Source organism: Ranitomeya imitator, chromosome 4 (assembly GCF_032444005.1).
Source record: "Ranitomeya imitator isolate aRanImi1 chromosome 4, aRanImi1.pri, whole genome shotgun sequence".
Classification (NCBI taxonomy): Eukaryota; Metazoa; Chordata; class Amphibia; order Anura; family Dendrobatidae; genus Ranitomeya; species Ranitomeya imitator.
In genome coordinates, this window is record NC_091285.1 from 33081792 (window position 1) to 33094536 (window position 12745).

Consider the following 12745-nt stretch of genomic DNA (forward strand, 5'->3'; position numbering starts at 1 on the left):
TAATCAGGCAGTGTATTCATGTCAACCAGTATGGATCAGTCTCACAATGCATTTTTTTCTTGCGTTTTTTTTTTAAATTCTTTTCTTTACCTGTAATACGGTTTTTGTATGCAGCATGTCAATTCTTCTACAAAAAAAAAAAAAGAAAAAGAAAAAAACACCCAAGAAAATGCACCAATTTCCACTGGGGTTTTCTGGCCATTGTCTACTTCTCTTTGCTGGTACTGTAAGCTGCAGCATATATATATCTATATCCATAATGCGGAGACGGATATCTTCCTCGCCCGGACGCTGAGGTGTAAACCTGACAAACCGGCTCTTTACATCATGTCTTGTGAATTGGTGAAATCTCAGTAAAAGCTGCGCCTCTAGGTTTCCGCTCCGTAACTTCACAAATTAACCCTTCCTGAGTGGGGGTGGGGGCGTAGGCCGCCCCGTGAGGCTGAGGGGGGATGTAGGCCACTCAGTGAGGTTGGGGGGGGGGGGGAGGCGTAGGCCGCCCAGGGGGTGTAAGCCACCTAGTGAGGCCTGGGAGGCAGGGGGCATAGGCTGCTCACTGAGACCTGGGAGGCAGGGGGGCGTAGGCCACCCACTGAGGCCCAGGAGGATGGGTGGTAGGCCGCCCAGTGAGGTCTGGGAGGGTGGGGAGGCATATACCGCCCAGTGAGGCCTGCGAGGGGAGGGGGAAGGCGTATGCCACCCAGTGAGGCCTGCGAGGGGTGGGGGAAGGCGTATACCGCCCAGTGAGGCCTGCGAGGGGTGGGGGAAGGCGTATGCCGCCCAGTGAGGCCTGCGAGGGGTGGGGGAAGGCGTATGCCGCCCAGTGAGGCCTGCGAGGGGAGGGGGAAGGAGTATGCCGCCCAGTGAGGCCTGCGAGGGGAGGGGGAAGGAGTATGCCGCCCAGTGAGGTCTGGGAGGGTGGGGAGGCATATACCGCCCAGTGAGGCCTGCGAGGGGAGGGGGAAGGCGTATGCCACCCAGTGAGGCCTGCGAGGGGTGGGGGAAGGCGTATACCGCCCAGTGAGGCCTGCGAGGGGTGGGGGAAGGCGTATGCCGCCCAGTGAGGCCTGCGAGGGGTGGGGGAAGGCGTATGCCGCCCAGTGAGGCCTGCGAGGGGAGGGGGAAGGAGTATGCCGCCCAGTGAGGCCTGCGAGGGGAGGGGGAAGGAGTATGCCGCCCAGTGAGGCCTGCGAGGGGAGGGGGTAGATGTATGCTACCCATTGAGGCCTGCGAGGGGAGGGGGAAGGAGTATGCCGCCCAGTGAGGCCTGCGAGGGGAGGGGGTAGGTGTATGCTACCCATTGAGGCCTGCGAGGGGAGGGGGAAGGAGTATGCCGCCCAGTGAGGCCTGCGAGGGGAGGGGGAAGGAGTATGCCGCCCATTGAGGCCTGCGAGGGGAGGGGGAAGGAGTATGCCGCCCAGTGAGGCCTGCGAGGGGAGGGGGTAGGTGTATGCTACCCATTGAGGCCTGCGAGGGGAGGGGGAAGGAGTATGCCGCCCAGTGAGGCCTGCGAGGGGAGGGGGTAGGTGTATGCTACCCATTGAGGCCTGCGAGGGGAGGGGGAAGGAGTATGCCGCCCATTGAGGCCTGCGAGGGGAGGGGGAAGGAGTATGCCGCCCAGTGAGGCCTGCGAGGGGAGGGGGAAGGAGTATGCCGCCCAGTGAGGCCTGCGAGGGGAGGGGGAAGGAGTATGCCGCCCATTGAGGCCTGCGAGGGGAGGGGGTAGGTGTATGCTACCCATTGAGGCCTGCGAGGGGAGGGGGAAGGAGTATGAGGGGAAGGCGTATGCCACCCATTGAGGCCTACGAGGGGAGGGGAGAGGCGTATGCCACCCAGTGAGGCCTACGAGGGGAGGGGGGAGGCGTATGCCGCCCAGTGAGGCCTGGGAGGGGGAAGGCATATGCCGCCCAGTGAGGACCGGGGCCGTAGGCCATTTGCTGTGACAATATTCAAAGATAATAAGATAATGCAATATTTAGAGATTGGGTTAGGTATATGGAGGCTTACATGGTCTGGATCTTCCTGTATCAGGCTAGCCGACCCACCCATTCACTTGTATGGACGCAGCTATTGGCATTTATTGATGGAAGTCCCATGATTAAAGCCGTTGTCCATAGTGGGTAACTTAGTGATCGGTAGGGGTCAAACACTAAGATCAGTAAAACTGAGATTTTTGTTCAGCCCCATTACAACATGGAGCGACAGGCCGGACATCAGACAGTCCCTATAACCTGTTACATAAGTTTTTGTGAAGAGTGGTTATGCCCAAAGCGTGGGTAAAGCTCAACAATCCCAGATATATCTATATCCCTCACCACTAGGTGGAGCCACTGAGTCCTGGTCATTGCATCCCAAGATTTCATATACAGCCCTGGAGGTGACTTTATGCCAGGCTGGTAAGTGTCTTGTGGGCGGTGTGGGGTTAAATCCGACACCATCTTTTGCTCTGCTGGACCCTTTGCAACCGGTATTGTCGACTTACTGGAACTGGCTGTGAGATCTGATCTGGATGAATGATGGGATTTGTGCGGGATTATGTAATAGCCCCTGCTGTGTACGTCACACCGGTGACTTTATCTGTGTGGGTGACAATGGCGACGTGATTTTTCTTTTTTAAATTCCTCAACAGCGCCAGAACTGTATGTGGTCACGTGTACTGCACCTCCACCATATTGATCGGCTGCTCTCTATCGGTGTGTGCGGTGCTGTTTGCAGTGACAGACACTCGTGTGGCATAACAGGAGCCGCCATTGTTTTGTCCCATCGGGGCCCTGGGTAGGGGAGAGAGATTTGTGTACTATCACATTTCCTGTTTTTCCAGATGAGCCGTCCAGCTCTTCCTACAAATGAAACCACCTTTACCAATACGGGATTAGTTCAGAAGTTGGGAGGGTCAGGCCGGGGCACGTCTGCATTAGGTCAGGTGTGAATGCCCGCTCTAAGCACGCAGTCCCCTCCCCGGGGTGTGCCCGCTGTGAACAATGACCTAGTTACATCTTGTCCGTGGACAGAAAGATCCGGAGGTGGATCTAATACCTTCATGTGTCCCCCATCACCCACAGATGATGTCAGAAAAGTGACATATCGGGCTTTCCCAATTTCAACACCCACTCCTATTATTTTTAAGGGAGATAAGCCGCCGCCAGAGGGGTCTGCCAGAGGATTTCTCCTTAGCCCTGCACTCCTTTTTACAGAGGAGTGGATAGATAGTACACACGCCCTATTTGTAGGGTTTTGTAGGGTCCCAGCAGTCATAAAGTTTTTATTACGATTTGAGCTCTATTTTCTTTAATGATCTAGAGCGCCAAACCCTCTGCATTAAATGTAGAACTAAGATATGAGGACTACCGGCAGCCACCAGCAGAGGGAGCATGCATACTAATATACATTGACCTGTCTGCAGTAATCTCATTAGCTCCCTCTAGTGGCGGCTGCACCCAAACACCATATTATTTTTTACGGAAATTTGGAGCTGTGTAGCCGAAAAAGTAGCGCTCTGACTGCTGTAAATTGATATTTGTTGACGAATTGGCACAGAGTTATAAGTAATTGGTAAAATGAGGTTGGTTCAAGGTCCACTGCTGCCATCGATAAATGAGAAGATAAGTGATGGCTAACGAGTAGAGATCTGCTGATATTTGGAAGATTTGCTTAAATTTGACCGGATTTTCATCACCTTTATTCGATACTCATCTGGGTGGGCCTCTTCCAGGAGTGGTCTTCAGCTCTTTCATCTCTAGCTATGGGCAATCAGTCTACGTTCTTTGCCATCACCCCTTCCTTCTGGGTCATTTGGCCTTTTCTTGGTTCTGCCGCCGCCGCTTCAGAAAACCTTAAAGCCGAGCGTCAGATCTCTCCGGAGCCGCGGAGGTAAATGTTTGCTTTGCTAATTATAGTGGTTGCAGGCGGCAGCGGCCACCATTTATTTGGATTGCACTGAGCCAAGTAACCAAGTTTTGGGTCAGAAGAAGTGCTTGATGTGTACGCTGCCGGCCCGATGGCTGCTTTCTATTGCCTGAAGTATGCGGCTGTTTGACTCCGCAGTAATGATCTACAATTATTATGCAATTAGAGCAGTAATTACAGTTTTGGCAGACGAGACCCAACTTTTCATGTGCTGCACGGATGTACTTCCCCCATTGCAGCTGAAGAAACGTCTGTGTAACCGTGGCAGGGATGTATCGCAATTATAGGACCGGTCCTGTCCACAATGGCTGCCGCGGATTACTGCTTGTCAAGCTCAGTTGTCCCCAACCTGCCAGTCAGAAGGGTCTGCCTCGAGGAGGACTCTCACATTTGGTGGCCAAAACCACCTATCGTAGGGAAAAGCATCCAAGAAGTCCTAATCGTGGTCCATTTTTTCCCCCCGCTTGCCTTCTTTAAATACAAGGGTATTCCCATCTCCAAGATCCTATCCCAATATATAGTAGGTATAATAATTTTAGCAAATACCTACAATTAGAAATGTGATATAGCTATTCAGATTTGCTATGTCGCGTTCCACATGTGCAGGGCATTGCAGTAGCTTAGGTATCCATGGTTATGACCACTAAGAGCGAACTGTCACTATATATGAGTGGTCGTAACCATGGATACCTAAACTACTGCAATGCCCTGCCCATGGGGTAAGTGACATAGCGAATCAAAAGAACTGTACTACATTTCTAATTGGAGATATTTGCTAATATTATTATTATTATTACATGTACTACATATTGGGATAGGATCTTGAAGATGGGAATTCAGCTGAGATGATCTTGGCCAAATGTTGACATAGACAGCTGACACTCCCGAAGGACGGAGATGTGAACGGAGCCAAATGCTCCGATCCGTTAAAACATCGGCTCCGATTACTACTGTTTAACCAGATGAATGCTACCGTCAATCACCGTCAGTGGCTTTTTAATGGACCAATCGCCAGAGCATGTGAACATCGGCTCCTGTCGACACCACGAAAGTGGTGGAAAATCGGAAAAATAAAGTGCAAAAATGTAAAATCGGTTACTAAAGGGTTGAAAGTAACTTTGAGGATTGTTGCTTTCAATAGGTGACGCCAGAGACCCCACTCTTCCTCCATGAAGAGGCCACTGGCGTATTTCTCCTACACTGTAAAACTTCAGTGATTGACACTTGTCGAGTGCCGCCCTATTGTGTATACTATTGGTATTAAACTAGATATCTGTTTTTATTCTTATTTATGATCCTTTTTCTGATTGACCGCACCTAAAATGTCTAAATCTTCTTTGCGTTTTAGCAAATAATGTGCTTAATAAGAGCACAATATGTTTTTGGCGCCCCTCCCCAATGAATGTAACGTGGCCTTTACATGAGCAGACTGGCATTGAGCATATGTCCGCTCCTAGGTTTTATAATGTCTGCCGCATGTATACCAGAGCTGTGCCCGGACCCGAGTATTATAAATAAATAATGAGGCTTGTGAGAAAAGTGAAGCAGCGTAAATGGTTCCTGGAAACCTGGCTGATTACATCCTCTCCTTCCAGGAATATCTAGTCACGCCACACACCACAAAACTACCATCCGTCTGCCGAGATCACCAGACACTTATCACAAACGTTATGAGATTGCGGAGCCATTTTGCAAATGCATTTTTGTTTCACCCAGACATTGTCATATGAGGGAAAAAAACACATTACCCAGAGCAAAAAAATAAAAAATAACACAAAAAATGGCTGTAACGAAACCCTGTGTATGTGACCTACATTTAATATTTCACTATATACGGTATTTAAGATTAAGACCTGGCTGCTTACAATGGTGACGAAACATTGCAGCTTTGGTGGGGACTACATGGTATTCGGTACCACACACTAGCAATATTCTGTAAAATTTACCTCATGTGCTTTATGATTAAAGATGGTGGTTTGCATGGGATATCAGATTTTGGTTAAAATCTTCAGAAAACATGAGGCAACGTTTGAAGAGTTTTGCAGATCCCTCTTGAACCACCATTTTTAATCAGATTTTAGTTAAAATCTACTGAAAATGTGAAGTAAAGAATGTCGCAGATCGCATATGAACAGCCATCTTTGATCAGATTAGAAACAATACAGATTTGTGAGGTAAATTTGAAACAGTATTGCATATCTCATTTGAAGTGCCATCTTTGGGTTATAAATCTACAGAAAATGGGAGATAAATTTTGAAGAATATTGCAGACCCCAAGTGAACCGCCATCCTTAATAAGAGTTTAGTTATCTACAAAAAAAAATATGAGGTAAGTTTTAAAGATGGCGGTTCAGTGTTCACATTGTATCTGCAATATTCTTCAAAATTTTTCAAATTTTCTGTAGATTTAAACCCAGTTATGACTAAAGTTGGCAGCTCACATGAGCGATTCTTCAAATTTACCTCACAAATCTAGGTTTTGTAATATGACCAAAGATGGCGGTTCATATTGGATTTTACTTCACATTTTTAGTAGATTTTGACCAAAATATGATTAAGGCTATGTGTGATTTCTTGCAGAAAATTCCTGAGAAAAACCTGAAATTTTCTGCAAGAAATCTGCATGCATTTGACACATTTTTGGTGCGTTTTTGATGCGTTTTTTTTCCGGACATTTCCCAATGCATTTTGTAGTGGGAAATCCACAAAGAAACTGCAAAATTAATGAACATGCTGCGTTTTTTACCGTGATGCGTTTTTTTCCGCGGGAAAAAACGCATCATGTGCACAAAACATGCGGAATTCATTCTAAATGATGGGATGCTTATTGTATGCTGTCTTATAGCGCAGAGGTCCCCAACTCCAGTCCTCAAGGCCCACCAACAGGTCATGTTTTCAGGATTTCCTTTGCATTGCACAGGTGATGCAATTATTACCTGGGCAAGACTAAGGAAATCCTGAAAACATGACATGTTGGTGGGCCTTGAGGACTGGAGTTGGGGACCTCTGTTATAGCGTTTTTATCTGGGAAAAAACGCGAAAAAACAGCAACGTGTGCACACAGCCTAAAGATGGCGGTTCACATGGGATCTGTTTTATTAGCGTTCTAGGACCCCTTTAATAAATATTTAGCCCCTCAGATTTATAATCGGAGTCCCATTTCAGGTCAGCCCTGTCGTTTAGGAAAATGAACTCCTAAAACCACATGATCGTTTTTTTGTATTAATGGATAGGCCCTCATTCAGACATTTTAGGCCTCCCTTAGCAAATGGACTTAATTGCCCATAGTAACTAATGAGCGCTCAGCTTTCATTTCTTAAACCGCTCTTTTGGATTGAACGCTGCGCTGTGATTGGTTGCTCTGCCCTACTTTGCTCCTTTATTGAATACCCTTATGTCAGGCAGGGTGCCCCCATAGCTTCATGTTTGCTAATGGGAAAACCTAAAATGGTAGCCGGACTGTGACTGCAGAGGTCTCTGTCCTGGCTGCAACCTTACCGACATGCTTGGGTTATGTAGTAATATATGGGGCGGATATGGCCCCGGTGTAATGAAGCTTGGTGTATTGCTAATAATTTATCTTCCTTGCAGTCAGAGGTTTCCCGCGAGGCTTTCTCATGTCCAGGTTTCATATGCCGAATGTGCTTACATACTGAAAACCCTGTCAGTTTTTGTGGGTCTCCCACAGTGCGGAGGGTTTACTGTTCTCCCAGAACAGGGTCAGAATCCATATGCTCAGGAGCCGCGTGTTCGCCCCCCATTTTGATTTATTTCCTGTCACACAGACCTAATTCCGTGAGACGTAAAGTTGAAGGGGTGCCAAGGAACTGCCACCGCAGCCTAACTCCTCCAAAAACCGCCTCATGATTCTCCTCTTAACCCGCGCGGCTAGCGCCTCCTTTCGATTTCCCCGCGTATCCTCCAATATCCCATCCATATCAATCACACAAGGTTTTATGCTAACGAGGAGCTCGGCCTCCTCCTAACAAGTCCTCCACATCTGGATGTAAATTCCTTCCCTGCGCTGAGGTCACCGGGACCCTGGGTATGGCACAGAATGAGGTCTGCGCTTTACATGGGAAAGGAAGAGAAAGCCCGGGGTCCCCTCCTTCCAAGATGTGTTTCCGATTTAATTGCTTTGGATTAAAGCCACGTACAGTTTCTTTGGGGGGGTTTCTTAACTCCATGTCCGCCGGGTGGTGCTCGATGCAGATAAAATAGAAGAAAAACAAAAAAAAGGCGCTAAAGTCATGTTTACCGCCAGATTCTGGTCCAAGAAAAGCTGGCTAGCAACTAATATGGCCACCATGAAACCTTTTACGCCACAGCCCCCTTTTATTTTTGCCTTTCACAGCGGCACACTTGGTAATCCACTATGGAGGCAAAATTAGCCTTATGAGGTACCTTGTTGTAGTTGTCTAAAGGTCAAAATAGGCGAAAAACACTCAAAAGAACCTCTGACGCTCCGGCTTCGCCCTGAGGTTACACGTACATCTCCTCTTGCTGTCCAATAGTCATTTGCATCACATCCATTACGTAAAGAATTGGCGTAAATCCCTTGTAAAAGATAATGATTGACAAAAACGTACGCAATCTTTGTACCCGAATGAAGATGTTTCGGAGCGAAAGTCCAAATGAGTGAGTTGAGCCATTCGTTTTCATTTTACGTTTCTGCTCCAACACCACGTTCCGGCAAATCCTCATCCTATTTGATCTCTAATCAGTGTGAGGTGACTGCTAAGGGTCATAATACGAAGGACTGTTTTTTGTTTGTTTTTTTTTTTTTTTTGTTTCTTTTTTAAATGCCGCCCATTAATCCAAAAGCTAAGAAAGCCTACACGCACACAAGGCCGACGGACCATTGTGCGTCTTTTGGTCCCAGTGCGCGTCGGAGATCGTTCCCTATAAGGTGCTATAACTTTTTTTTAATTTTGCGAATGGAGCTAAATAGTTTTGCAACAAGCAAGTTTGCAATTTATTTCTTATTCAAAATAGGTCCATTCTTAACAATAGAGAGTGCCTCCTCCTGCAGTTTTTCAGTAGTTTCCTAGGCAAGGAGCTCACACTTACAAGCTGTTTGCTTTTTAGTTTGTAAACGCTGCTCTGAAAATGGACAGATCCAGTTCTTGGAGGCCATAGAAGCAAAGCTGCCTCTGCTTGCGTCTTCAGGGGAGCGCTCACTTTGAGCCAGTGCTGCAAACTCTTATCAATCAGCAGCACACTCTCCCCGCCAGCAAGCAGGAAGTCAGGAGGACGGGGAGCTGTGTGCTCTTGAAGATTGACCATGATGCAAACCCCTTTACTGCTGTTTCATAATGCGAAAATGTGCAACTGTGGAGGGCTCTGTGCAATTATAGAATATATCATCACCCCTTTATTTGAGTGGGCATCACGTTATACCACACTGTTTCCTGCAGTGGCTGCTACGTAAAAAAAACCTTGTGGTTGGGTTATAACAGCCAGTGGTAATTATCCCACTGCCAGCAGCGGGTCGTCGTTTAGTAAAGTTGCGACAGGACGATCCGTTTACCACAAGAACGGTTAATGTCCTCTAATAAATGTGCAGATACTCGGCCTCCCGTTGTATAGCAGTCCTTGCCAGTAAGAGCGGAGCACCGTTCCCCCGCGGGCATCCTGCTACCCTAAATCTTCTCATTCTCAGTATGATCGTTTTATTTTGACCACAAGCCATTTATGCCGGTTTATTTCCAAGGGTGATGTGATCCCTGGTCTCATTTGTATTCAAGATCCTAATGGAAAAGGAGGGGGAAAAAAAAGCCTCCTCTCGGCCAAGTTAAATGCATTGTAAGGTGTCCTCAGGGTATCCGCAGTACTAAGCGCGGCCCGTCCCCGTGCTGTAGAGCCAGCTCATTAAGGAGCCCAGCGGTGTCATTATTAAGTCTCTGTGTGCTGCTCTGGACTAATGCTAATCACCTGTTTTCTCTTCTTCTTTTTTTTTTTTTCTGCAGCACCAATGTGGTGATGAATTATTCAGAGATAGAGTCTAAGGTTCGAGAGGCGACCAACGATGACCCCTGGGGACCTTCTGGGCAGCTCATGGGAGAGATAGCCAAGTAAGTAATGGTTGATTTCCCGGGAGGAGCGAGACAATTCTTTACCAGCTTCAACTTCTCTGGAGAATGGAGGGCAGATGCTGGAAACTTTCCTCGCCCCCGTGGTCTGCGCATAGAATAGAAATGCAATTCTTGTTTAGTTTGACAGCTGGGGATGATCCTGCTGCGTTCCTGCCATTGAGTTCCCGCACCAGCGTGTCTGCTGTGCATTTACCCAACACGTTTTGCACTTTTATGTAGTCAGTCATTATGTGATCGCTACACGTTCTCTATAATCCAAACCAGTGACTTTCATCAGCGTTTCTTACATGTCCTCATGTTGTGCACTTATGTGGTCCAGCAATTAAAGATTAAAAGGATTGTTCGGCAGAACTTTTGCATCGGTAGGGTCAGCATGGCAAATGCATGATCGGTAGGTATCATGTACCTGTGTAGTAACACCACTAGATAGCGCCACTCACAAAGGTCCAGGCCTACAGTCATGGCTGAAAGGGTTGGCACCCTTGAAATTGTTGTAGAAAATGAAGTATTTCTCCATGAAAGTTATTGCAGTTACACATGTTTTGTTATACACATGTCTATTTCCTTTTTATGTATTGCAACAACACAAAAAAAAAAACTGGATAAAAGTCAAATTGGACATAATTTCACACAAAACCCCACAAATGGGCCGGACAAAACTGATGGCACCTTTCCAAAATTGTGAGTAAACAACTTTGTTTCAAGCATATAATGCTCGTTCAAACTCACCTGTGGCAAGTAACAGGTGTGGGCAATATGACAATCACATCTGAACCATATAAAAGGGGAGAAGTTGACTCAATATTTGCATTGTGTGTCTGTGTGCCACACTAAGCAAGGAGAACAGATAGAGGAGAAGAGAACTGTCTGAGGAGTTGAGAACCAAAATTGTTGAAAAATATCAAGAATGTCAAGGTTACAAGTCCATCTCCAGAGATCTTTGTCCATGTTGCACAATATAATCGAGAAGTTTACAACCCATGGCACTGTAGCTAATCTCCCTGGACATGGATGGCAGAGAAAAATTTATGAAAGGTTGCAATGCAGAATAGTGGATTAGCAGCCACAATCAAAACCCAAAAAATTCAAGCTGTCCTTGCTGCTCAGGGTGCATCAGTGTCGGTGCAAACTATCTGTCGACATTTGAATGAAATGAAACACTATGGCAGGACCCCACTGCTGACACAAAGGCATAAACAAGCTGGGCTGCAGTTTGCCAAAACATACGTAAGCGAAAATCCTTCTGGGAAAACCTCTTGTGGACAGATGAGACCAAGAGAGAGCTTTTTGGTAAAGCACATCATTCTACTGTTTACTGAAAACAGAATTAGGCCTACAAACAAAAGAACACAGTACCTACAGTCAAATATGGTGGACGTTCAGAGATGTTTTTGGGCACTGTGTGTCTTTACTGTGTGCAAGGCACCATGAAAGGATTTTTGCGTTGCAATGTAGTGCCCATTGTCAGAAAGCTGGGTTTACGTCCTAGGTACATACTTCAAGAAGCACCCAGAAATGGATGGAAACAAAGCACCGGAGAGTTCTGAAGTGGCAGCAATGAGTCCGGATCTAAATCCCATTGATCATCTGTGGAGAGATCTTATAATTGCTGTTGGGAGAAGGAGCCTTCACATGTGAGAAACCTGGAGCAGTTTGCAAAAGAAGAGTGGGGCAAAATAATAGCTGAGAGGTGTAAGAAGCTTGTTGGTGGTTATAGGAAGCGATTGATTACAGTTATTTATTCCAAAGGGTGTGCAACCAAATATTAACCTGATGGTGCCAACAATTTTGTCCGGCGCAGTTTTGGGTGAAATGATGTCCAATTTGCCTTTTTTATTTCTCAATTTATTTGTGGTGTTCCAATATACACGAAGAAAATAAACATGTGTATAACAAAACTTGCATAATTGTAGTAATATTCTGGGAGAAATACTTCATTTTCTGGATCAATTTCGGCCATGACTGTATATCCTCTGCCGCCATATGATCAAACCCACTCTCCTCCCAGTGTGAAGGGAACCAGTTACGTCAGACAATGCCATGAACCTGCAGATATAATAATGTTAATAGCATTAGAAAGGTGCCCGCCGTCCTACTGAAAGTCTGATCCCTGGAGAAAATTAACTTTTATTTCTCCCTGGAGCCGCCGGCTTTTATCCATACAGGCGCGGGTACAGTCACCAACGTGGCCGGTCCCCTTTAAGTCCACGTATTTGATCCGAAAATGCACCACACACTTTGTTTCTGCTCGGAAAATCTATGCAACTTCTAGATGAAATTTATAAAACTTGTCTATTTTGTTCCTGTTAAAATCCCAGCAAATTCAACACTTGTCCATTCGCTCCAAGGCCGATTTCACCGCAGTGTCCGCACCAGTCATAGCTCTCCTATCCCAATCTGAGCAGTCTCCAGTCTCCCATATACATGCGTGTGTACTCCATATTGATGAAGTTCATGCATTTAATTTTGCAATAACTGGTTAATATCTTGATTTAATGAAGTTCTGAGTGGAGGACTAAGTTGGTAATACCCAACTTGTGGATGTAACCGGGTTTTTGTAAGCGCTGCGGCTGATAATTCCTATAGCTCCCCGTGCAGGGCGGGATGTTGGAGGATCAGAAACGGAGAACATTTCATGTGTTCCCCAGGGGCACCGCCGAACTCGCTCCTTATTTTAGCTCACGTCTGCCATCTAGTGGATGAACATATTATTTTATATTATTTGTATTTTATTTTTATTTTAT

At 46.4% G+C, this 12745-nt stretch overlaps 1 protein-coding gene across 1 annotated transcript in view; it reads left to right on the plus strand.

Annotated features, from left to right (window-relative positions):
• CLINT1 (clathrin interactor 1) overlaps positions 1-12745 on the plus strand; it is a 69671-nt gene that overhangs the window by 24911 nt on the left and 32015 nt on the right. Inside the window, exon 2 of the mRNA XM_069763498.1 lies at positions 9876-9980. Coding sequence (XP_069619599.1) covers positions 9876-9980 — 105 coding nt within the window. The remainder of the gene's footprint in view (positions 1-9875; positions 9981-12745) is intronic.